The sequence below is a fragment of the Rhinichthys klamathensis genome, unplaced genomic scaffold (genome assembly GCF_029890125.1).
Source record: "Rhinichthys klamathensis goyatoka isolate OS25496 unplaced genomic scaffold, OSU_Roscu_1.1 h1tg000011l_1, whole genome shotgun sequence".
Lineage (NCBI taxonomy): Eukaryota > Metazoa > Chordata > Actinopteri > Cypriniformes > Leuciscidae > Rhinichthys > Rhinichthys klamathensis.
In genome coordinates, this window is record NW_026606564.1 from 10,311,907 (window position 1) to 10,336,124 (window position 24,218).

General features: G+C 41.6%; 1 protein-coding gene and 1 long non-coding RNA gene across 2 annotated transcripts in view; one reads left to right on the plus strand and one right to left on the minus strand.

The window, feature by feature from the left end:
* Nucleotides 1-2,424: 2,424 nt before the first annotated feature.
* The window catches only part of LOC130099279 (zinc finger protein 235-like), a 30,142-nt gene continuing 8,348 nt past the window's right edge, over nucleotides 2,425-24,218 (minus strand). Inside the window, exons 2-3 of the mRNA XM_056264891.1 lie at nucleotides 3,554-3,716; nucleotides 2,425-3,405 (exon numbers count right to left, since the gene is read on the minus strand). Of these exons, the coding sequence (XP_056120866.1) occupies nucleotides 2,576-3,405; nucleotides 3,554-3,716 (993 nt within the window). The 3' untranslated portion in view covers nucleotides 2,425-2,575. The remainder of the gene's footprint in view (nucleotides 3,406-3,553; nucleotides 3,717-24,218) is intronic.
* LOC130099570 (uncharacterized) lies at nucleotides 22,236-22,711 on the plus strand. The gene is made up of 3 exons (XR_008808411.1): nucleotides 22,236-22,258; nucleotides 22,338-22,507; nucleotides 22,597-22,711. It is a non-coding gene; the product is annotated as an uncharacterized LOC130099570 (long non-coding RNA).

The following is a 24,218-nucleotide window of genomic DNA, read 5'->3' on the forward strand; positions in this document are numbered from 1 at the left end:
CGTGTATGACACAACACACCATCGCGCTGTTTAAAAAAAAAAAAAATACAGCGATAATACCTACGCTGCCTCGCTTGTCAATTGACAGACTGACAGTTGTCGTGGTTTCTATGTCAACAACATGGCCGCCGCAAACATTGATGACGTAGATCGAATAACATCTATAACAACTATGTAAGGACTGGGCTAAAAGGGTGAATCTGAATAACTAAATACATCCTGTTAAATACCCAAAAAGCCTGGAATGTAAATTTACACACACACGCATTCCCCCACCAGTGAAGACCACGCTCAGGACAGAGCTTGGTGTCCAGTTACGAGACATTTTTATGGCTGACTTGAATGTGATTCCAAAGAGAAAGAAACTTCTTTTCTTTAAAAGACATTTAACCCGATATATTCGATGTGTTTTTATGTGTGTCCATTTGCCCATGTACTGACACATTGTAATGACTATAATTTGTCCGTAACTTAAAAGTGAATTATAAATACCCTAGATGTATTTTAATGTAAATGTTTACCTATAACAGTCGTGTTTGATATCGTAAAAATGCCCTGGACTTGACTCAGCCAGATATATGTATGAACACACCGTAAAAGGTATGATTATGTGCATAACACATCTCTGCAGTAGAAATGACCAGTCCTAACACAGGTCATAATTTAATTAGACAAGCAGTCTGACAAGACAAAGAGAAATAAAACCCAAAGTCCCGCCTGTAAACTTCCAACCCTCTAATTGGCCAAGCCAACAGGAAGAGGCTGGATTTCTCCAAAAGTGATAAATGACGCTTCCCCCCTCCGCTCGCTCTCTTCCTCCCTTGTCCTCGTGTTATAATGTAACGTCTCGCCTCCGGGTGAGCTCTTCGCCTTTCTTTTTATTTGTTTCTAGTTTCGTTTGTGTTTTTCAGTTTTAGATAAGTCTCCGTGTTTAATTCCAATCGACGAGTGAAAAGAAAACCGCGTGACATATCTCTTCAGCAAATCCATCTACAAGGGACCTTTAAACGAGCGCGCTCGCTTTGAAGGAGAAACACGCGCACGTGACCGCGTGACGCGCCGGACCGAGCGACGCACGCGCTTCTTCACCAGCCATGCAAAGATGTAACGTTAACTCCGCGTGATTTCCCCGTAGAGATCTTTATTTCTTTTTTGTTAGTCAAAGTTTTGTTTTCCGTAGTCGACTCAGTTCACTTCCACGAAGTGAAACGAACTTAGCCGAACTATTTCCCTTTGGAAATGTTACCCCAAAGACTTTGAACCTCCGTTCAACACGCGCGCCAAGCAGCCCACGTGACGCTTCCTCACACACAAAGGACTCAGCTCACGCGGCCAGACAGGGCCGTACAGGAATGCCTCGGCACAGAGAGACCATAACATAACTTGTGCAAGTATAATCTCTTTATAGAGCTTCTAAGAAGCTTTAAGATGATGTTTCGTGTTGTAATCAGAGAGGTGAATGTCTTAGGAGGAATTCTGCTAATGTTCTGTGTCTCTCTCTCTCCCTCTTACTTGCTCACGCCTGTAAGTTATCCATTGTCCAAACTTTACGCATTTCTCGTTCATTGATGTCTTATCGTGTTTTGTTTGTTTATTATGTTTGTAAATACATATATCCCCTGTAACCGTAGTAAATACATAAGTAGTCATGCCTCTATTAAATTAATTATATATTCATTTGATTGATGTACTGTCTCTTTGCTCAGTTTCAAGTCCCTTAAGTGCCAAAGATCTTATGCTACAAGCTTACTAAAATTAAATATACCTTAAAGAGTATGTTTATAGGGCGGGAAACCCAATTCTTCTGGCCAGAGAATTGCTTTTCCTGAAATCCTATAAAGTAAGATGATATTGTGGATCCCCACAAATATTATCCTGACAATTGAGCTAAATCATTTTACCTTTTTTGTGAAACGTGGTCCGTGTAATTAATTGCAATCAACTTGTGGTTAATTTCAAGGATTCACCTGCATGCATGCAGGTAAAATGACAGATCCTCCCTTATCGGGAGATTTATTAACATGTAAGACTGATCTAATCCAAACATGTATGAATAATTATTAATTACCAATTATTAATTATGATATGCAAATTCCCCACGGATTAGATCCGCCCTTGAGTCTTTACAACTAGTAAATTAGACCAGCGTGTTGGGTTTAACATTTAATACAGCCCAGTGCTGGTTTTTAACCCAGCATTTTTTAGTGTTTGGTAACATCACATGACCATAAAAATATGATTTAAACTTTACATTTACTTCTTTAAACCATATTTTAAGAAAAGGCATGATAAAGGATTTTGTATTTTATATATAATTACCCTGAACAAAACAGCATATGGGCTGAATGAAAACTCGCTATCGAACTCTAGGTGATGCTTATGGAACCGCAGAAATAGAGAGGTTACCCCTGTACACAAAGCAGAACTGCACTTATAAATGTACTTTATTATAAACTTTATTCAGCATTATACAGAGGTATGAAGAAAAGAAAACACCATTGACACTTTTCTGAAGACAGCCAATTCACACATTTATTTAAAAACACCCCTCCCAAATAATAATAAAAAAACAGCTTTATAATTGTACTGACATTCCATTTAATTTTGGGCAATGCTTTTTACTGTGAACCTGTGTAGTTTTGGAACAATTGAATCTCTTGCCACACTGATGGCATTGATATGGCTTCTCTCCAGTGTGAATTCTCTCATGTGCTTGAAGGGCTCCAAACTGTTTGAAACTCTTTTCACAATACGAACACTTGTAAGGTCTTTCTCCAGTGTGAATCCTTTGGTGCACTTTCAACTGAGTGGCTGTAGTAAAAGCTTTACCACAATCAGAGCACAAATACTCTTTCAGACCAGCGTGTATTTTCTGATGGTCTTTAAAACGGCCGAGCCATGAAAACGTCTTTCCACAAACAGAACACAAGTAAGGCTTATCTTTTGTGTGAACTTTCCTATGGCCCTTTAAATCTGATTCCTTAACAAACTTCTTATCGCACTGATCACAATCAAATGGCTTTTCTCCAGAGTGAATGAGCTTATGAATTCTGATACTATATGACCATTTGAAACTCTTTTCACACTGATCACATTTAAATGGCTTCTCTTCAGTGTGAATTTGCATGTGACTGCTAAGGTTTCCTTTATTTATGAAACTCTTGCCACACTGAGGGCATGTGAACGGCTTCTCACCTGTGTGACGTCTTGTGTGAACAATAAAGACTGAATTACATGAGAAGCTCTTTCCACATTGAGGACAGGTAATAGTCTTTTTGGCTTTTGCTCTTTGAGATTTTGTCTCTCCTTTTTTTTCTCCAGTTCTGGCATCATGAATGTTCTGAATCGGAGGGGTCTTCTCTTTTTCATTAAATTCTTCACTTTCCTCTTGCACATTCATCGAGTCTAAAATGGAAATACAATATTTTTAGATGCTATTTTTTGCTTCTATGAATCTTTAACAACTATCTACAATTCTGTTCATCTGTCAGAAAATGTGTTTCATTCAGGTTTTTCAGCCGTCATTAATACAGAATCAAGAATGGACACCAACCTATTTGTTCCTCTGTATCTTTAGCTTTCACTCCACATGCTTCTGAATTTCTAATATCACCATTGTCCCCTTTAATTACCTCCATCTTTACAACAGCTTTCATTTGGGAATGGCTTGGATGAAGGTGTGAGCAGTGATTGTTATGAGTTTTGGAGGACCAGATCTGAAAAAAAGTACAGTACAGACATTACTTCATACAATTAATTCCACTTCAACTTTATTCAATGATTCAACTAATTAAATGCATTTTAAATCTTAAATGAGACCACTGTGTCTGACACAGGACACAAAAAGAAGAGCTATAATAAAGTAATTGTAACCTTGGGGGTAGGGCTGTGCAAAAATAGGCCTCGTTTAAACTGTCAGTGAAATGTGACCCAATTCCGATTTTTTTGCTCATATATGACACAGATCGGATGACCGTGTAAACAGGAAAAAAACGCATGCATTCGGATATTTTGAGATCGATTTCAGGCCTCGTTCATATGTGGAAATAATAATATAATAATACATTTTATTTAAAAGGCGCCTTTCTCTGCATTCAAGGACGCCGTACAGGGATACATAAGACATTTAAAAGCACCAGAAATAAATAAACAACAACATAAATAGGCAGAACAATTGACATTAAGTGAAATAGGCCGTTTTAAACAGATGTGTTTTGAGTTGCAATTTGAAATGGGAGAGTGAATCGATGTTTCTGAGTTGGGGTGGTAATGAGTTCCAGAGACAGGCAGCAGAGCGGCTAAATGCTCTGCTACCCATAGTGGTAAGACGGGCGGGGCGGGGGGGGGGGGGGACAGACAGGTGTATGGAGGAAGAGGATCTAAGGGAGCGGGTGGAAGTTGGACCCTGGAGGAGATCAGACAAATATGGGGGGGCGAGTTTGTTGATGGCCTTGAATGTTAACAGAAGGATTTTGAATTGGATACGGAACTGGACTGGGAGCCATTAAAGCTGTTGGAGAACAGGAGTGATGTGGTGGATGGAGGGGATTCGAGTTATGATGCGGGCAGCTGAATTCTGGACGTTGAAGTTTATGAAGGGATTTGTGAGGGAGGCCGAAAAGGAGAGAGTTGCAGTAGTCCAAACGGGAAATGACAAGAGGACGGCGGCAGTGTGTGGGGTAAGGGAGGGGCGGAGGCGATTAATGTTTCGTAGATGGAAGTAGGCAGACTGGCTAATGTTATTGATGTGGGACTGAAAAGATAATGTGCTGTCAAGGATGACACCCAGACTCTTAAAGGGGCATTATGCAGAAATCCCGTTTTTGTCAAACAGCGACCCCTAGAGTTACTGTGGAGTGCTTGAATTTAACGTTACTGTCGTAAATACCACTCACTCAGAGCGTGACATGGCCTGTTACATAGATAGTATACAATAGTACATTGTGTTTAATTTGTCGTTTAATGAGATATAATATATGTTGTTAGTGGTGAGAATTTTCACGTGATTAAATACATAGATCCGACAATTTTAATGGTCCAGAGGCAGAACTTTTGCAAGTGTGTCAGAGGTTCTGGGTTCTAGTCGGTACTAGTAGTATAGTTTATTTTCCTCATCAAAACCGATTGTTTATTAGTGGTTGTATTTCAAGCAGGGACATGTTTTTTGTGCATTAGGTTTTGTGATTTTACCATAACAAAATATAGAGAGTATCTCAGTCCCCGCAACGGATTCAGGCGCGCATCACAACAGAACACTGTAACTTATCTGCACCACTGATCGCAGAGGCAACGAGCACTTTGGTCACTTGATTTCAAAAATAACACATTTCAGATCGCCTCTTATTTAACAAACGAACGAAATAAATGCTCTACTAGAGTTACCTGGAGATGTTTTATTTGTTTGTAATGGTAACGTTACATCCGTGCCGCGAGAAGTTTCAATGGGGACATAACACACCCGCAAATTATGCCTATGCTCGTGTCCGACTCCTCGCTCGGTCAGTCTGCCGTTTCCTCTTTCTCTGTTCCTCCGACAATGCTTTCCTAGCTTTCTGCATCTTATATGCCGGCTCAGCCATGACGATAGTGTGACAAACTCCATCCATCTACCTTGTTCCTGTGTGTATGTATGCAGTTGCCGTAAAGGAATATGTTACATCGCGAGAGCTGATATCACGCGATACTTCCTGACGCGGCCCGCCGCACCGAAGTTGCAAGTGGGATTTTTTCGCTCACAGGCACCAGGGGGGGTCGAGACGCCCACCATTCAACCCGAAAGAAGTTATATAAACATTTCAATAACTCTGAAGCTGTTCAGTTAAGCTAAAAAAGCTGCATAGTGTCCCTTTAACCTGGGGAGAGGGTGAAACGGAGGAGTTATCAAAAGTGAGAGAAAAACTGTCGGTTTTGGATGAAGGATGTCGGTTTAGTGCCAATGAGGAGAACCTCAGTTTTAATCACCGTTTAATTTGAGGAAATTTCGGGTAAACCAGGTTTTTTTTTAGCCCTGGGGCACACCTGAAGTGACGATGGAGGGACTGGATTTGAAAAACTTAAATTGGATGAACTGAGCGCGGACAGATAGGTAAGATGTGAACCAGTCTAACGTAGTATGGGTGATGCCGATGGAAGATAACCTGTTGAGGAAGGTGGTGTGACAGATGACAGATGGTATCAAAGGCTGCACTCAAGTCGAGGAGGATGAGGATGGTAAGGAGTCCAGAATCAGCTGCCATAAGGAGGTCGTTGGTGATTTTGATAAGTGCTGTTTCAGTGCTATGAAGTGGACAGAAACCGGACTGAAACCGTTCATACAGGTTATTGTGGGATAGATGAAAATGGAGTTGAGAGGCAACTGTTTTTGTAAGGATTTTGGAAAGTAATGATAAATTGGATATAGGATGAAACTTGTTGAAGTTGGAGGGATCAGCCCCAATTTTTTTTCAAAATTGGGGTCTTGGCAGCAGTTTTGAATGACGTAGGGACAGTTCCAGTGGTGAGAGAGGAGTGGATGATAGCAGAAATGAGGGGAACCAGGGAGGGAAGGCAGGCTTTAACAAGTTGTGTGGGAAAGGGGTCAAGTTGACAAGTGGAAGGCTTGGAATTCCTGATGAGTTCTTCTGTGATTTCTAAAATAGCGGGGAGCTGGAAGTAAGAGAATGAATGTGTGGATGGGTGAAAGTCGGCTGAGATGCTGAGGTGAGGGATAGATCCAAGGTGCTGGTGGATGTTTTTGATTTTGTCAGTGAAAAATGACATAATGGAGTTGCAGAAGGAGGTTGTGTACAAGTGAGGGGGGAGAAAGTCCTGAGGTTGGGTGATATTGTTAAGTAAGGAAAAAAATGACTTGGGAGTTTCCTTTATTGGCAATGATTATACTGGAGTAGTAGTGGGCTTTTGGTGCTAGTAGAGTCCTTATAAAGTAAGATGTGGTTATTGTACATTTCTTTGTGAATAGTGAGACCAGTTTTTCTATAAAGACATTCAAGTTGCCGCCCTTTGGCTTTCATGAGACAAAGATCGGGTGTAAACCAAGGGGTGGAGATGGAAAAAGAGAAACAGATCTGTTTTTTAACGGAGCAAGGGAGTTAAGAATACTAGGGAGTCCAGTGTTGTAGTGAGAGACGAGATCATTGGGGTTGGATAGATTGTGAGTGTCAGGGAGGCAGAAGGAGTGGATACTTGAAGCGAGAGTGTCAGGATTGATATTCTTTATATTCCAAAAATTGCAAAGGGACGGATGGCCCGACAAAATGTTGTGTCGTCGTAGGAGAGGAATGTGGACAAACGTTGACACAACATATCAAAGGTTGGCTTGCTAATATTAAAATTAAAGCCTGCCACAATATGCTCCCACCAGTCCTGAGATATTTCGCACACAATCACTGAAGCACATGCGCAGGCCGCAATGATGGCCCTTTTTGTCCTCCTCCGCCTCAAAATCACGGTGATGTTTGGCGAACTTCGCATATCTCAGAGCTAGCATCAAGCATATTTTGCGTTCGTCCATCTGTGCAAGACAATTTAACCCTTTAAGCAAGCGCAATGTTTCAGATTGTATGGCAACTGTAAACACATGAATTGGATATGGGTCACAATTGAAAGAACGTGTAAACGTATGGTAAAAAAAAAAAGCGGATATAGGCAACAAATCAGAATTGAACAAGACCTGCAGTGTAAACGAGGCCATAGATGCAGCTAACTTTCGCAATGTTTTTTTTCCACGATAGTTTATCGATATTCCAACCTCTAATATCGATACTTAAAAAAATAATTTCAAAAGTACCAAGTAGTCACACAGTGATAAAAAATTAAATCTGAACCGAAAAAATTGCATCGATAATCATTTTATCATCGCAGCTCTCTGAATCCGAATCGAATCGAATCGTGAGGTGCCTAGAGATTCCCACCCCTACTCCACATGATGAAAATTTTTTATTTGACCATTCAGGCGCAAAGAGAACTGAATTTGGGATCCAGCATTGAGTTTATTGAGACAACTTAATGCGCATAATAACTTGATAAAACTCTTTTTGAAGACCCTTAATGTACACACACACACTACTTTGACATCTGACTTGATCTTCTCCACGCTGTCTACTATCCCGCCTTCACTAATGGCAAGAAAATCAATCTCGTTTGCACATGCACAAATGAATTTAACCATCTAACTTGCAAGCACCAGACCACTGATTCACCAAACCTGCTTGCTTGCAGTATGTGTTCTTCTGACTTTATTTTGTAGTAAGTAATGAATATGCTTCAAGGAGATGTATGGGAGTAAAAGTATACATTTTATTTAGGAAATGTAGTGGAGTAAAAGTAAAAGCTGACAAATATAAGAACTCAAGTAAAGTACAAATTCTCCCAAAAAATATTTAAGTACTGTAGCAAAGTATTATTACATTACACCACCACTGGTATTTAATAACAGAAAATGCATAGTCCACTGCATGACACAGTTTATATGTAATACTTTAAAGCTGCTTGCATTAAAGCATTTACATATTGTACAAAGTGCTATATAAATAAACGTGCCTTCGGGGGAGTGCTTGAAATACAGAGCTTGTGCAAACATATTCACGTCAGACGCTATCTTGCTGATGTTTTATCACCGTTACCATTTTTGTTGTGTGTTAATTTTGTTATTGAGAGGAGAGCGTGCAGTCCAAATTTGTATATTCTATTGAAACGACACTCTCAGCAGAGTGCGCAGATACACACGAGAGCGTTTGAAAGTAGGCGTCTATCAGGCGGATCTCTAACATCTGATCGACGAATCTGTTGATAGACGTCTGCTTTAAAATGCTCCCGTGTGTATGTGTAAGCGCTCAGTGAAGACATGTTTTTGAAGCGTTGATCATTGTAGCCAATCACAGATATACTGTGTGAGTGCGTGAAATCAATGGCCAATCAGAGGTGTTTAGGAATCCGTTCAACAGCGCTCAAAATGCTAGAGGGAAATGCTGGTATCGTCACATTTTTTAAATTTCAGTACAGACTTCGGTAGTCGAAGACGGTACTTTTGACAAATTATTTCCGTTGCCCTTAAAGGTACAATATGTAGGATTTTTGCAGTAAAATATCCAAAAACCACTAGGCCAATGTTATATATTTAATTTAGTTGATTACTTACAATATCCCCAATGTTTCCAACTATTTGTAAATCGTGAGAAAATTGAAATATTAACCAAGGAAACGGGACGTGTCAGCAGGGGTGAGGAGTCGCCAGTCAATGGCGTCATATCCGCGTTAACCTCGGTTTCCACTCGAACTGCCTTAGTAACCATGGCGACAGACGTGGACAACTGAGTTATGCTTAGCAGGACGTTCACGCTGTTGTTGTTTTGTTCAAACATTTTGGACCATGGCAAGCAGACTTTGAGACAAAAAGAGGACTAGAACGAAGATCAAAAACTTTCGAGATGCCGAGAGCTCTACGTCTGCGACTAACTTCGACTTGACAGAGACGCGAGTGTTCCATGTTCTTTATTAGACAGGTGAGCAAATGTACATAAAACTAATCAATGTTATTTAGTTCAATATGATGAAATGTTAGAATATGATCTGTTTGTTATTCTAATGTTGATCTAGCTTACTGCTAGTCTCATACAGCCAACAAACAACCTAACTAACAACATTCAACACACTCAAATGCCGTTTAGTGTGATAGTGTAACTGTTAGAGCAAGTGAAACAGCGCTGCGTTACCTCAAGTTTAATTTGTCTAATAAACTGACCTGTGAGTATTAATTCAGCACTTCCGTGTAGTTCGGTAGAATGAAAAGTCCTTATTCCTTTATATCCGCGGGACTCACGTTGCGTGTGATGCTGGTATACGTCTCTCATTAGCAATCGCGCCCTGCTTCATATCAGTCATGTTAAAAACATCACTGTATTCACTCATCCATAAAAGATCCATCAGCTTGACGACAAGATCCATAATTCCGCTTAATGCTTTGCGTCATCAAAAATACGCCTTTGTTATTGTAAGAGGTTAGCGACCCCTGGTGGCGAAAAATCCTACATATTGTACCTTTAAAGAAGATTAAAGAAAATAGTCCAACGCCGTGGTACTACGAGCACACTCAGGCCCTTAAGAGAGCAGCCAGAAAAATGGAGCGAAACTGGAAGAAAACTAAACTAGAGGTATTTCGAATTTCTTGGAAGAGCTCGATTGCATACAGAGAGGCCTTAAAAGCTGCTAGATATGCCTATTTTTCAACCCTATTAAAAGAAAGTAAACAAAACCCTAGGTATTTATTTGAAACAGTTACTAAACTAACGAAAAATAAAGCCTCAAGCCCAGAAGTTTCCAAGCAGCACAGCAGTAATGACTTTATGAACTTCTTCACTTACAAGATTGATAATATCAGAGAGAAAATTATAACTATGCAACCGTCTACTGTAGCATCGCATCAGGAAGTGCATTGTAGTCTCCCCTAGGAAAAATTCGATGAATTCATTGCTATAGAAGAGGAAGAATTTTCTAAACTCGTTAAATCATCTAAATCGACAACATGTATGTTAGACCCTATACCGACTAGCTATTAAAAGAGATGCTTCCAGAGGTCAAAGATCCTCTTCTCAATATCATTAATTCATTTTTGTCACTAGGATACGTACCAAAAACTTTTAAGCTGGCTATGATTAAACCACTTGTTAAAAAAACGCAACTTGATCGTACAGAATTAGTCAACTACAGGCCGATCTCGAATCTACCTTTTCTGTCAAAGATACTAGAAAAGGCAGTATCCTCACAACTGTGTTCGTTTTTAGAAAGAAATGATATCTGCGAGGATTTTCAGTCAGGATTTAGACCGTACCATAGTACTGAGACAGCTCTCATTAGAGTCACAAATGATTTGCTCTTATCATCCGATCGCGGTTGTATCTCGCTATTAGTGTTACACAATCTTAGTGCTGCATTTGATACTATTGACCACAACATTCTTTTAAATAGACTCGAAAATTATGTTGGCATTAGTGGAATTGCATTAGCATGGTTTAAATCATACTTTTCTGACCGTTATCAGTTTGTAGCAGTAAATGAAGAGATGTCTTATCTATCAAAAGTTCAGTATGGCGTACCACAAGGCTCAGTACTAGGACCGTTGCTGTTCACTCTGTACATGCTACCCTTAGAAAAAAACGTCCTCACGTAATAACCTAGAATACAGTCTAACACTTGATGGCTGCTCTGTTAAGTCTTCGTTGTCGGTTAGGAACCTGGGTGTGCTCTTTGATAGCAATCTTTCATTTGAAAGTCACTTGAATAGTATCTGTAAAACCGCATTTTTCCATCTTAAAATATATATCCAAATTACGTCATATGCTCTCATTGACGAATGGGGAACAATTAGTTCATGCGTTCATGACATCAAGGCTAGATTATTGTAATGCTCTACTGGGTGGTTGCCCTGCACGCTTAATAAACAAATTGCAGCCGGTCCAAAACGCAGCAGCTTGAGTTCTTACCAGAACCAGGAAGTATGACCATATTAGCCCAGTTCTGTCAACACTGCATTGGCTCCCTATTAAACATCGTATAAATTTAGAAATATTGCTAATTACTTACAAAGCACTAAATGGTTTAGCTCCGCAGTACTTGAGCGAGCTCTTAACGCATTATAGTCCTTCACGTCTATTGCGATCTCAAAATTCCGGTCAGTTGATAATACCTAGAATATCAAAATCGACTGCTGGCGGTAGATCCTTTTCCTATTTAGCACCAAAACTTTGGAACAGTCTTCCTAACATTGAGGAAGCAGACACACTCTGTCAGTTCAAAGCTAGACTAAAAACTTTTTTACCTTGCATACACAAAACATTATAGACTTCTATAATTCAATGTTAGGCTGCATAGATTAGATCAGCCGGAACTGGGAACACTTCCCATAAATCCTGATGTACTCTTTACATCATAAGAAGAATGGCATCTATGCTAATATTAGTCTCTCTGTTTATACCGAGGTTTACCGCAGTCCGCCGGATCCAGGCCGTATCCAGATCTGATGAAGGACCTGCGTCTGGACGCGACGACAACGCAGTCACTAGTCCCTCCCTGTGAAGGCCTCCTTCCCCTTACCTCTGTACAGATAATCGTAGTCGGGATAATTCCGGTTCACGTGGCTACGCCGAAGCGATAAAATTCTGTATTATAAATTTCAAGGCCAGACAAGTAGTTTGTTGATAGGGATGCACGATATTGGATTTTGGCCGATATTCGGTATGCCGATATTTTCAAACTAATTTTGCCCGATACCGATGTATTTGTATTTTTTTTAAGTGCAAAAAAAGCTTATTAAAGCTTCTATTTAAGTTCTTAGTCAAGAGCAGTGGGTGATTTCCTCTATGTGTTTTGTTGTTTTATTAACATTAAAGGGATAGTTCTCCCAATCATCATTTACTCTCTCAAGTTGTTTTAAACCCAATAAATTTCTTTCTTCTGTTGAAAATAAAAGTTATTTGGAAGAATGTGGCTAACCAAACAGTTGCTGTACTCCAGTGACTTCCATAGTATATTTAAGCACAAGAAAGAAATTAATACAGGTTTGGAATAACATTATCGCGTCTTTTGCACGCTCAAGGTCGTTCTTTCAAATGTAGGCGTGCGGTATGCGCGCTCATAATGAAAGCGACGCGGTCGCGGTGCGACACGCTCGTTTTTTCCAAACGCGTCTGCGCCGCATCGAGATAAAAACATCTCAACTTTTCAGAATGCCGCAAGCGCACCGTAGGTCACGTGACAAGAACCAACCACAGCAACGACAGACGCCTCCGGAGCGCAACCGCCCTAGCGCTTTGGAAAAAGGAGAATGCGGTGCGCCTAGCGTTTTCTATGCGTTTTTAGGCGCTATATGTGAATTCCGCCTTAGGCCGTAAACACACTGGCTGCGTGGCGTGTCCGTTGTCCATGTCCGCGTGGAAAACGCATGCATGCACTTAAAAAAAATATTTTTTAATGCCGTTCACTTTATATGAACAGTTCATTTTCATTTAACATCATTGTATCAGGTTTCTCTTTCGAACACGATTGCATCATTTTAAAATAACTTGAAACAGTTACTCTTTGGTTTAACTCCATGTTATCATTTTGAAAGAACATGTTTCAATCAAATAACTCAATCAAAAAGGGCAACTTTCATTTGACTTGATAATTTCTAAGTAAAATAAATTATTGAATTAAATAATTCACATAATTCACATGCTTTATTGAAATGTTTTTGTCTTGACTGCTGATTTCTTGACTGAATTATATTATTTTATAAGCGCAATGGAACTACTGTTTTGTTTTTGTTGTTGTTTTGTTCGGTTGTTTGTCTTGCAATGATTTTAAAATTACAATGTATATAACCCCATTTTAAATTTAGGCCTATTTTGTGTTTGTCAAATTAACCACCTTACAGTTTTTCCATTAGGTTGTTCTGCCTTTTACTGCATTTAAAAATTATAATATATCATAGTGATATTGTGAAACCATAAACTTTGTGATTCAATTAAATTCATAAATCATTTATAATAATTAAGCAAACACAGGAGAATATTGTTTGCACATGACATCATGCTATGGCGTGAAATGTAACTTGTTTTTTCTACGGCTCAATCACTATCACTACCACAAACCAACGGCTCTGCCACAAACTACCCATAACCGGTTTTAAAGCGGGAGGCTGCTCGTCGTGTGTTATTTGGAGCGCAAGCTGGAAACTAACAGGTAATTTTTTAATCTATTTGCATCTGTGTTATTAGAGTTTTAGGTAGATATTTTATGATGTCGGTTGATATTGATGTATTTTATTACAAAAAATATTTGTATAATGGAGCCTTCTGAATTTAAATATAGCGTGAGGCCTTGTGGGATGCGGATAGTCGTCATGCGGTAACGTTAGTAATGTATAAAAAGACGATATTTATCCACTGCTTATGTTAAGTGTCTTAAACCTGTACCCACACATTTATATATTTAGTGCAGTTCAGGTCCGCTTTTCTCACGCAAGTGACGTTTTTTGACGGCCTAAATTATAACGTTACGGCCTAGGCCGTAATTTCTCGAGGTGGATTATCATCCCTTTTTAATACCATTTATGTAAATTAGACGCCTGCGGTTTGTTTAATACATTAGCCATGTCTTTGAATACCCATCGTGTCTCACGCATCTAATTTTACTTAAGTCAAACGTGTAGATTTTATTCTCATTTATTGTACCTGTAGTACAGTATTAAAATCAATGTTTATTCTGTGTATCTTGAGTGTCTTAAACAAGTAACAAGACAGTAATACATTTTGTGCACTGTATTGGTCGATTCCGCTGTTCTCACATGGTTTTGCTGAGCTGTTTTCCGCCTCCCCTATTAGATCTGATGCTGGATGGACGTCGTCTTCATCTTTAGCTGGAACATCACGTTCTTTTTATACCATTTTTGTCGACATACAGCCTGGTGTCTTCGTTGTGTCTCACCCAGCAAAGTATACAGGTAAAAATATTACAAAAGTCAAACTTTAGATTTTAATTTATCCTTATTGATTGTTACACCTAATCTGTAATTAGTTACTTAATTCTAAATAGTGACACAGGGGTGTAATGGTACAAGGCTCATTGCTGAGGATTGGGTCAGCGGTTATATTTTTTAGATAGCTGTGAAATATCACAATTCTCTATTACAATTTTGAAACTACAGCAAAACTACTAGCCTAATTAATGTGAATTTAAAACCTTACTAAAGACAAGTAAGCATTCAGTAATAAAATAAGAACAAATAATCAAATTAGAAATGGCACAAAAAATACAATCGTACAAAGAAAGGCTGAAATGAAATAATTTGTTTAGGCCTATGTGTTTTCAGAGTTTTCCGGGTAGATCTAGCAGTAGTGTTCAGGTAGGGCTGGGCTATATGGCCCCAAAAAAATATCACGATAATTGTTCTATTATCAGTCAATATCGATAATTATCATGATAAATGTCAAATCTTTTTTTCTTTCAAGTTTAAAGGCAGATTTTTGCTCCCAAGTTAAAGTTGTAGAAACCAGAGCGTTAATTGTGGTTTTATACTAGCCTATTCTTTATTGTCAGAACATATGACAAACACTTGCCAAACAGGTGAACATTTCACAAATCTGAGGTAGAACATTCAAACATTTGTCTTCATTCAAACATTCAAATTCATTTCTTAGTTTCTGCTTTCTTAGTTTCTGCATGTGCAAATGGGGGATATTGTTTCAAGTCTTGAAACAGGTTTGTGTTGCCTGACTTTGATGGCACTTTTTTTTTTATTGTGTGAAATAAAAGTATGGAGTAAGAAAATCTGAATGGTGTATAAGAATGTATTTTTTTATTTTTTTTATAGGATGTAGATTTCGTTTGTGCTCAGAATGCCTTTGAAGAAACGGTCCTAGGGATTTTTGTCATCAGGAGTGAATGCTGTGATGTCACTGATCTGCCTGTCTGATGTTGGAGTGATTCTGGAAGGCGTTACAGTACTTAAAGATCTTCGTAATGTAGGTAATGCTGTTGCATTGCTAATTGGACTAATATATTCCCTAAATCTGAGCTATCCCAAGGAGCTACGACATACCTTTGAAGTCGTCCAGAAAGTTTTCCTTGGGCTGGATGGCAACAAACTGTCTCCTAAGGTTCAAGCACTCGAGACAAGGCTTTTTACAGATTCACTGTTTTAAAGGACTGATGATGTTTGTGATCTGGGATGGGGTGTTACTGTTACACCTAAGAGCCACACTAACAAATATCAGAGAGAGGTGGTACAAGTTTTGCCTATGCATTGTTTTCTGAACAGTATTATTCATTGTTTTTGCCGGCGTCATAAAGTTTTGCAGAGAAGTTGCAAATGCTGGAAATGTAATGGGAAAACATGGAAACTGAAGCAAGCTCAGTTGTCATTTTCACAGAGAAGTGTTTGTGAGTAACCTACATGTATTGCTTTGTTCTATTTTATGCATCAGCAGGTATATGCTCGTTTTATGGCTTTTTAACCCTCTGGGGTCGGCCGTCGCGACGAGCTCGATTTTTTCCTTATCAGTGCAAAAGAGAATCAAATTACTCTGTTGATTTTGATCTTACATATAAGTGTTGTATATCATTAGGTACTCACAATAAAAACAAAGTGTTGTGCTTTTCGTCAAATAAAGAAAAATAAACATGATGCGCGTTTTGCCTTCTCTCTGTCAGTGAAGTCCATTCTGAAACGCGTCCGAAAAATTAACTGTAACTCAGTCAATACTTGTCACAGAGATACGAGAGATTTCTCTTTATGAAGAGAACGCCCCCAGAGCTTTTCACATGGTAAATAGGTGATCTAACGTTATGCATCGCACACGCCCCTGATCAATGCCATAACAACACGAAGTTTCTTCATCAGATTGACTGATAGTTCATCGCGTTTTGAGGATGGCACTCTATTCCTTCAGATGATTCTGGACAGCGGGGAAGAATTCACATTTTCCTCAGAGGAATTTGAAACTCGGACGACCAACGGCTGCATTTTGAAGAACGAATTGATCCCGCCGAGGATAAGTTCGGAGTAAGTTGTTTAGTGTTATATAATTCCTTTTCTGATCATAGAGCTCAAATTAATTTTCAGACTATATTTTGCCTAGTTTTTGACATAGGAAATATTACCTCACAATATCCCTAACATTCGTGTAGGCTCGTGTAAACTTTTTGAATAACTGCTTAGGTTATAATGATTTAGTGAAATATATTTCAGACTCCGGTCAAATATGCGATACTGTCTAAATACAATATATTTTTTATATATAAATGTTCAGTTTTGGTTAGCCTTTTGCGGTAGGTGGTATGACATATGGAACCGTTGCCACTGAAACTGCATATTAACGCACCAGTGGGGCTCGACAGCCTTAGTCAAACGGGTTGGCGCGTATGGTTGGGTTGCAGAGAGATTGTGAGATTGTGGTTAGGTCTCAGCAGCAGGAGGGATGTAGAGGTCAGTAAGCAGGGCTGAGTTGAGTGGGGGACGGAGGGGGGTGACTCTGGGATGCCAAAGTCACTGTCGAGACCTCTTGAGGTGTCGTGGGCTAGTCGACAAAACACAGGGTATCCGCGGGGTCATAAAAAGTCATAAAACGTCTTAAATTTAACAATGAGAATTTTAGGCCATAAAAAGTCATAAAAACATCCGGATTTTCCATACAAGGTCATAAATTACATTTAGCCACATCTCAAATTGATATGCTCGTTCATTCATTGTTTCTACGATCGCCTTTCCCCCCGGCATTCATTCGTTTCGCCTGTTGTAGTTCTTTCTGAGGAATCTGGGTGGTATCACAGCATTTCAGAACTACAAGGTCCATGCGGCAGTGCAGCAAACAGACTTGTCGGAAGGACTTTCAGAAACCCGCGCGAACTCCAAACTGTACTGTCACTCGCTGCTTAGTTTAACTGAAATCGTCCGGGCTATGATAATGGGAAAGTGTACATTTAACGATCAATGGCTCGAAGACAGTGCATTTAGTAGTTGGCTCAAGCCCGTCACAAACAATCGTTATCAAGCCTATTGCACACTGTGTAAGAAGGCGTTGGAGCTGTCTAGTTTAGGCATAAAAGCCTTAAAATCGCATGCTAAGTCTGAAAAGCATTGCTGTAAAAGGCCTGCAGCGGGTGCAGGCAATCAGTCAGTTTTGTTCGGCTCCGTCACTAACGTTACCCGATCCAAGTACAACGCTGGATTCCGTTTCTTTCGCATCCAGTGCTGCACACAGACACAGTGGTTTCGGATCAACCTCTACACTGAAAGCGGAGGTCCTGTGGGTGTTGAATACCGTGACCAAACACCAGTCGTACAACGGGAACGAAGGTATTGCCGAACTTTTCCAAACAATGTTCCCAGACTCTGACATAGCCAAAACCTTTACGTGCGGGAAAGATAAGAACTCATACATCACCCGGTTTGGCTTGGCAGAGTATATTAAAAAAGACCTCGTCTCCAAGGTCTTGTTTGGCTTGGCAGAGTATATTAAAAAAGACCTCGTCTCCAAGGTCTTGGGGCCTTATGTTCTCATGTTCGTTGAAAGCTTAAATCACATAAGCAAGAAGAAACAGCTGGACATACACGTTCGGTTCTGGAATGACGACAAGGTGCATTCCCGGTACCTGGGATCACACTTCATTGGCCATGCCACGGCCCAGGATTTGCTAAAGCACTTTAAAGTAAGTAATTAACGTTTAATATTTAAACAAATATGATTTCTAATGCTGCATGTAATATTTGAAATAATTTTATCTGCAAATCTACGTCTATGAATAGCCTAAAACATGTGTTTGATCCATTCATTCAAACTAATTTGGAGAGTAGCGACACCGTTATATCATGTAATGGTCTCTACTCTGCACCACTCTAGCCATACTGTTTTGAGAAAATAGAAAACGAACTAGCCCAATATAATCTAAATTTAAAAATCGTTTAATTTGTTTCATCACTTGCATGGCGTGGGTGTATTTTCAGAAACAGCCCACATGGATAACTTGATAGAAACAGACATGTAGGCCTAGTCAAACATGGTGATACTTGCTTGAACTTGAACTAGAAAAGTGCAAAACTGTGTGTGCATGTGCATGTGTGTATGTTATCAATTAAGTGGTTTATTTATTTATCCTCATCTTTTTATTGTTTTCCCTCAAAGAGTGTGTGCAGCAGCTGAATCTCAGCAGGCTGGTCTCTGTATCGATGGATGGGCCCAATGTAAATTTTAAGTTCTTTGAGCTTCTCCAATCCGACATGCATGAAATGTATGGGGGTGCTCAGCTGGTGTCCGTGGGGAGCTGTGGGCTTCATACTCTGCACAACGCTTTCAAGGCAGGTTTCTCCATGTGGCAGGTGGAAAAGCTATTAAGATCAATGCACACTCTCTTCAACAATGTTCCAGCGAGGAGGGAAGACTATGTGACAGTCACAAAGTCATCAGTGTTCCCGCTATCATTCTGTGGCCATCGATGGTTGGAGAACCTGCCTGTGGTAGAGAGAGCTCTGGAGGTCTGGCCTTCACTTCAGCTGTATATGGATGCGGTAAAAAGAAAGGAGCTGCCAAACCCTGGTACAGGCTCGTACAACACAATAGAGGCCGCTCAAAAGGATCCCCTGATCTTAGCAAAGTTGCATTTTTTCACGACCATCGCCCGTACCTTTGAGCCCTTCTTGAAGAGGTACCCGACGGATGAGCCAGTGATGCCATTCCTTGCCAAAGACTGGGCTGAGTTGATGAAGGTAATTTAAAAATAACTTGTGTGCTTGTCTGGCTCCTCAGCTACTATGATTAGATATTAGGGCTCTGTAAGACTGGAAAACTGGTTGAAGAGATAGACCTGACCACAGGTCTATGAGACGAAGAACCTTGGCAAATTAACATTTGAACTCTCACACACACACTTCTTCCCTGCATCCCCCACTCTTGCAGAGATCATCCAAACTCACACAAGAATCTATATGGTTTAAATTTGAACAACCATCATAGTTTTATACATGTGTTTAGTATTATTTGATATGTCTACAAGTGTGTCTGGTATGAATGTCCTATTTCCAAATAAGTAAAACAAAGGTAATAAGGTTTTTAAGAGTTTTTTAGATAACATACACACAAAGGAGGGTGGATGGGTAAACCCTCCTGCTCTCAGAAGGTGTGAACTCAATGCTAATTTCCACTGTTAGCAAATGGTACCATGTAAATCAACTTCTGCCCCCAGGGGGTGAACTCAGGTTTACATATGAAATGAGGTCTGGGTATATAAGGAAATGCAGCTAGAAGATCAGGGCTATTTTCTGTATCTCAGATCAGCCCGTGGATGCTGAGTCGCCGAGACTCAGCATTCATGTATTTCATAATGTCGGGTAAAAGATTTTCCTCTTTGTTCTAGAACATTTGATGGTTTGCATTGATTATCTTTCAATTGCTTATGAAATTGTAATAATACATTTACCTGACATAATAAATTGTTAAAAGGAATAGTCAAACATTAATGTATATCTAATGATGCACAGATATAATTGAGAAACCTTTTTCATTTTATGGAGTTAATACATAAGATAAAATGTATTGCATTTAATTAAAAATCCCTTTGCCATGGGAAGAGACGGAACACGCGTGAGACCTTCACCGCTAATTTGAATGCCGCCATTGGATCAAATTAGACGGCCTTGTCCCTTCTTGACCAATCCTGTCACCTCCAGCGGTGCGGTTGTCTGGACAGACCTCAGTGGGTGAAGGGGCTCTCCTTGGCTTCACACTGCCTTGTGTGAGACACCTGAAAAGCATCTTTGTCTGGCGGGACAAATCGTGGCTTCGTGGACAAAGTGGTTTTTAAGCTTTTATTTTAATGAAACGTGTTTAACAAGACTCAGTGGGACTCAGTGGTACAAATGAGGTTTCTTTTGTTGTTGTTGTTGATTAAACCACCTCTACTGTACAAAGTACATTCTATTGAACACATCACACTAGTTTTGATCATTGTATTTTAATTAAAATCCAAACATTGATGTACATTACAACCATAAATGATGTATTATTAGCCTCAAAAAACGCCTCTCCCCCGCCCATACACTCAGTCCACTTTGGACAGTCCTTGAGTTGAAAGTGGCCTAAAAACCCCCTGCTGATTTGACAACCTTTTCCAGTCCACTTTGGACAGTCCTTGAGTTGAAAGTGGCCTCAAAAGACTGCCTGCTGATTGGACGACCACTCCCAGGCCACTTTGGACAGTCCTTGAGTTGAAAGTGGCCTCAAAAACAGTATAAAAGAGCCCTGCAGGAGTCAGTCTTTACCGCAAAAACTCGACATGGCGATTGAAGACTGCCCGATCTGCTCCCGCTCGTACCATCAGCTCAGCTCAGCCAGCACCTGACCACCAGCCACCTCGTCAGGAACAAGGAGGAGAGGAAGCTGCTGCTGGCACTTTCTTCTGGGAGGGTGGATGTCCGGAAGGGCACTTGCCCGGTGCCCGCCTGTGGTAAGTCCACCTCCCAGATGGACCGCCACCTGAAGTGCCACAGCGAGCTCACAGCCTCGACTCGGCGGTAGACGATGGCTTCCATTAAGAGGAGGAGAATCATGGAGGACCTCGCCAAGCTGAGGGCGAGTAACCCAACAGTGCCGCTGGCCTCCACTCTGGACCAGGAAGACGTCTCGGGGTCTGTGGAGGAGGACGAGAAGGAGGAGGTGGTGGAGGCCCCTGCTTTGCCCTGCGCCAACCCCGCCTGCCTGTGCGTCAGGGACCAGTTGGCGGACATGCACCTCCAGGTCGACACGATCAGCAAGGCGCTGCAGGAACTCACCCGCCGCTACAAGCGCCTGAAGAGGAGGTCGAGGCCAACCCCCTCCTACCAGGTAGCCAGGGTGACGGGGAGACTAATGTCTGCCCTCCGCTTTCCCGAGAAGGGAGATGGCGGGGAGGAGGAGGAGGAAGAAGAGCCCTGCGCCGGGCCTTCGGAGGAGCCGGCCGGCGAGGTCCCCCAGCCTCTCGCCCCTGCCCAGCAACCTCCGCAGCAGGAGAGGCACCCTTTCCCGGACCACGTGCCAGCTCTGAGTGAGTACTTTTTATTTTATTTTAGGATTGCTTTTACCTGATTATTTATTTTACTTTCTTTTTTTTTTTTGTTTAAAGTGTGTAGCTTTTCTGTTGTTATGTTTGTCTCTAAAGCGCTTTGAGAAAGCAACTTTTAAATGCTTTTTTTAAATAAATGTATTATTATTATTATTATTACTTTGTGGCTTCTCCCTCTGCGGACAGTGTTTTCTGACCCCCGTGTTTTTGTTCTGACCCTGTATGTTGTTGTGTGTTTTCTCTCTTTTTGCAGACGTCCTGCTCGAGGAGTTCCGTGGCCACCAGGAGGGCGCCGACCCCACTCCCAGGCTGGTGAACAACGTGGGGTCGAAGCTCTTTAGGTAACATTTTTTTATCGCATTTATGGTGGCGGGGCACACCGACCTGGCCAGCTTGACATTTTTAAATCAGACGGCGAGGATGCGGTCTTGGCACCAGTCCTTGAACCAGGCCAAGATCGCGGAGCCGATGATCCAAATGTACCTTAAAAATGTCTCGCAATTCCTGGCATACGTCACGGAGACCCCGCCGCCCAACTGCCGCCTCTCCCGCACCGTGATGGTCGGCCTGAACCGGGAGATCAAGAGTCTCATCCGCTCGGTTCGGCGGAGAGTGGTCATCCATGAAGTGGGGGTCAAACAGGCCAAGGAGGGCCACTTGATCCCCAAGGCCGCCATACCTGAAATCCTTGGTAAGTTTTTGCCTCCTCTTACCTCTTAAACCTTTGCGTAGCACTCTGTTTTAACACTTTTTTTGTTGTTTTTTCACAGCCCGTCTGAAGGTGACCCTTGACAGGAAGGACCAGTGGTCGTTTTATGGGCACCTCACCGTGTACCTAGCCTGCATCTACGGGCATCGCAGTGGGGTGTTCCAAAACATGACCATTGGGGAGGTGGAGGCAGCGCGCCAGGCCGCCATGGACGGGTGCTATGCGATTAATGTGAGTTGAATGTTAAATGTTCTCTCTCTCTCTTTCTTTATGTGTCTCTGTCCTTCTCTTACGCCGCTCGTTTGTTGCTGTTTCCACAGATATCCACCCACAAGACCAACCAGGCGTTCGGGGCCGCTCAGCTGGCCGTGACCGATAGGGAGTACGCCTGGATGACGGAGTTCCTGGCCATGAGGGAAGAGCTAGTGGGCGGTGCCGACGCTCACTACTTTTTCTTCACGTCAAAGTCCAGCCCGTGCAAGAACCTGAACCAATACTTTCAGGAGGCATGGGCTGGGCTAGACCTGCCGGGAACTCCAACATTCACGGACGTGAGGACCTCCATCGCAACCCACGTGAGTTTTCCAGCCCGTGTTTTTCTGCCTTGTGAACTTGTGACGTAAGCGTGTTTGTTTCCAACTGTGCTTTTCTCTCTGAACAGGCCAAGAACACCCACAGCCCCGGGGACAGGCACAAAGTGGCACGATTCATGTGCCACGACACCTCCACGGCTGACAAGTTCTACTCCCTGAACTTGGATGCGAAGCAGGCCTTGGAACAGCGGGCGCTGTTCGAGGCAGCCGTGGAGGGTGAGGATGCCCCCCCGGGGACCCCAGAGCGCCCCACCACCTCCTCCCGTCCCAAGGCGCCCAGGAGGGCACGGAAGAGACCGGCACGGAAGAAACCGGCCCCCTCCGCCAGCCCCCCGGACCCGGACAAGGATGAGGGGAAACCGTCCACTTCGGTGAGTCTGACTTTTGGCGGGTCTTTTTAAACGTTTGTCTGGCGAGTGTTTGGCGTGTTTGCTCATTCTTCTTTCCCCTCTCGCTCTTTGCAGGCCCAGTCCAGCCCGGCCAAGCGCCGTCGGCGTCCCGTGGTCCGGCTGTTGCCAATGAAGTCCCCGCACAAAGTGGCCCAGAAGCTGCTTTGGTCGGCGGTCCACAGGACGGCAATCCTAAAGGCCGGGGCAAAGAGGGAGCGGAAGCCGACCAATAGTTTTAAAAAAAAAAGTTTGTTAAATTTTAATCAGTTTTTGTGTTAATTTATAATCAGTTCTTCTAATCAGTTTTTGTGTTAATTTATAATCAGTTCTTATAATCAGTTCTTTTGTAATCAGTTTTGTGTTAATTTATAATCAGTTCTTATAATCAGTTCTTTTGTAATCAGTTTTTGTGTTAATTTATAATCAGTTCTTATAATCAGCTCTTTTGCTTTGTAACACGTGCATGACTGTTTAGTTTCTTTTTCGGGCCTAAATTGATCAGTCCAGGGAAGTTATTTAAGGCCAAGTTCCCCCGAAGGGCTGTCATTTTTTTTGATTGAATTGTCTTTAATGATTTTAGCTGATTCAAGTGTGTTATTTTCATCCTTTAAAGATGATGAAACGTTTCAGAAAGAGTAAGTTGACGTCGTCCGTGGAAAAATGTTACAAATGGTTTGTTACACATCAGTTTTGTGTCATAAGCTGTGTGAGTGTGTGTTTGTTTTGACTTTTTTGGCAAATTTTTTCTCACAGGTGTTCAATGCCCAATGTGCTCAGCTCGGGTGGCGTACCTCAGCGAGCACCTGAGGGGCGCCCACGCCATGCTCAACCTCGAGCAGAGGGCCATAATTATAAAATATGCCTGCCACAGAGTTAAGCTTACGGACTTGGCCTGTTTGCTCTCCAGCAAGGTCGCCAGGTACCCGGAGAAACATCTCCTCAAGGGCCACCGGGACCTGA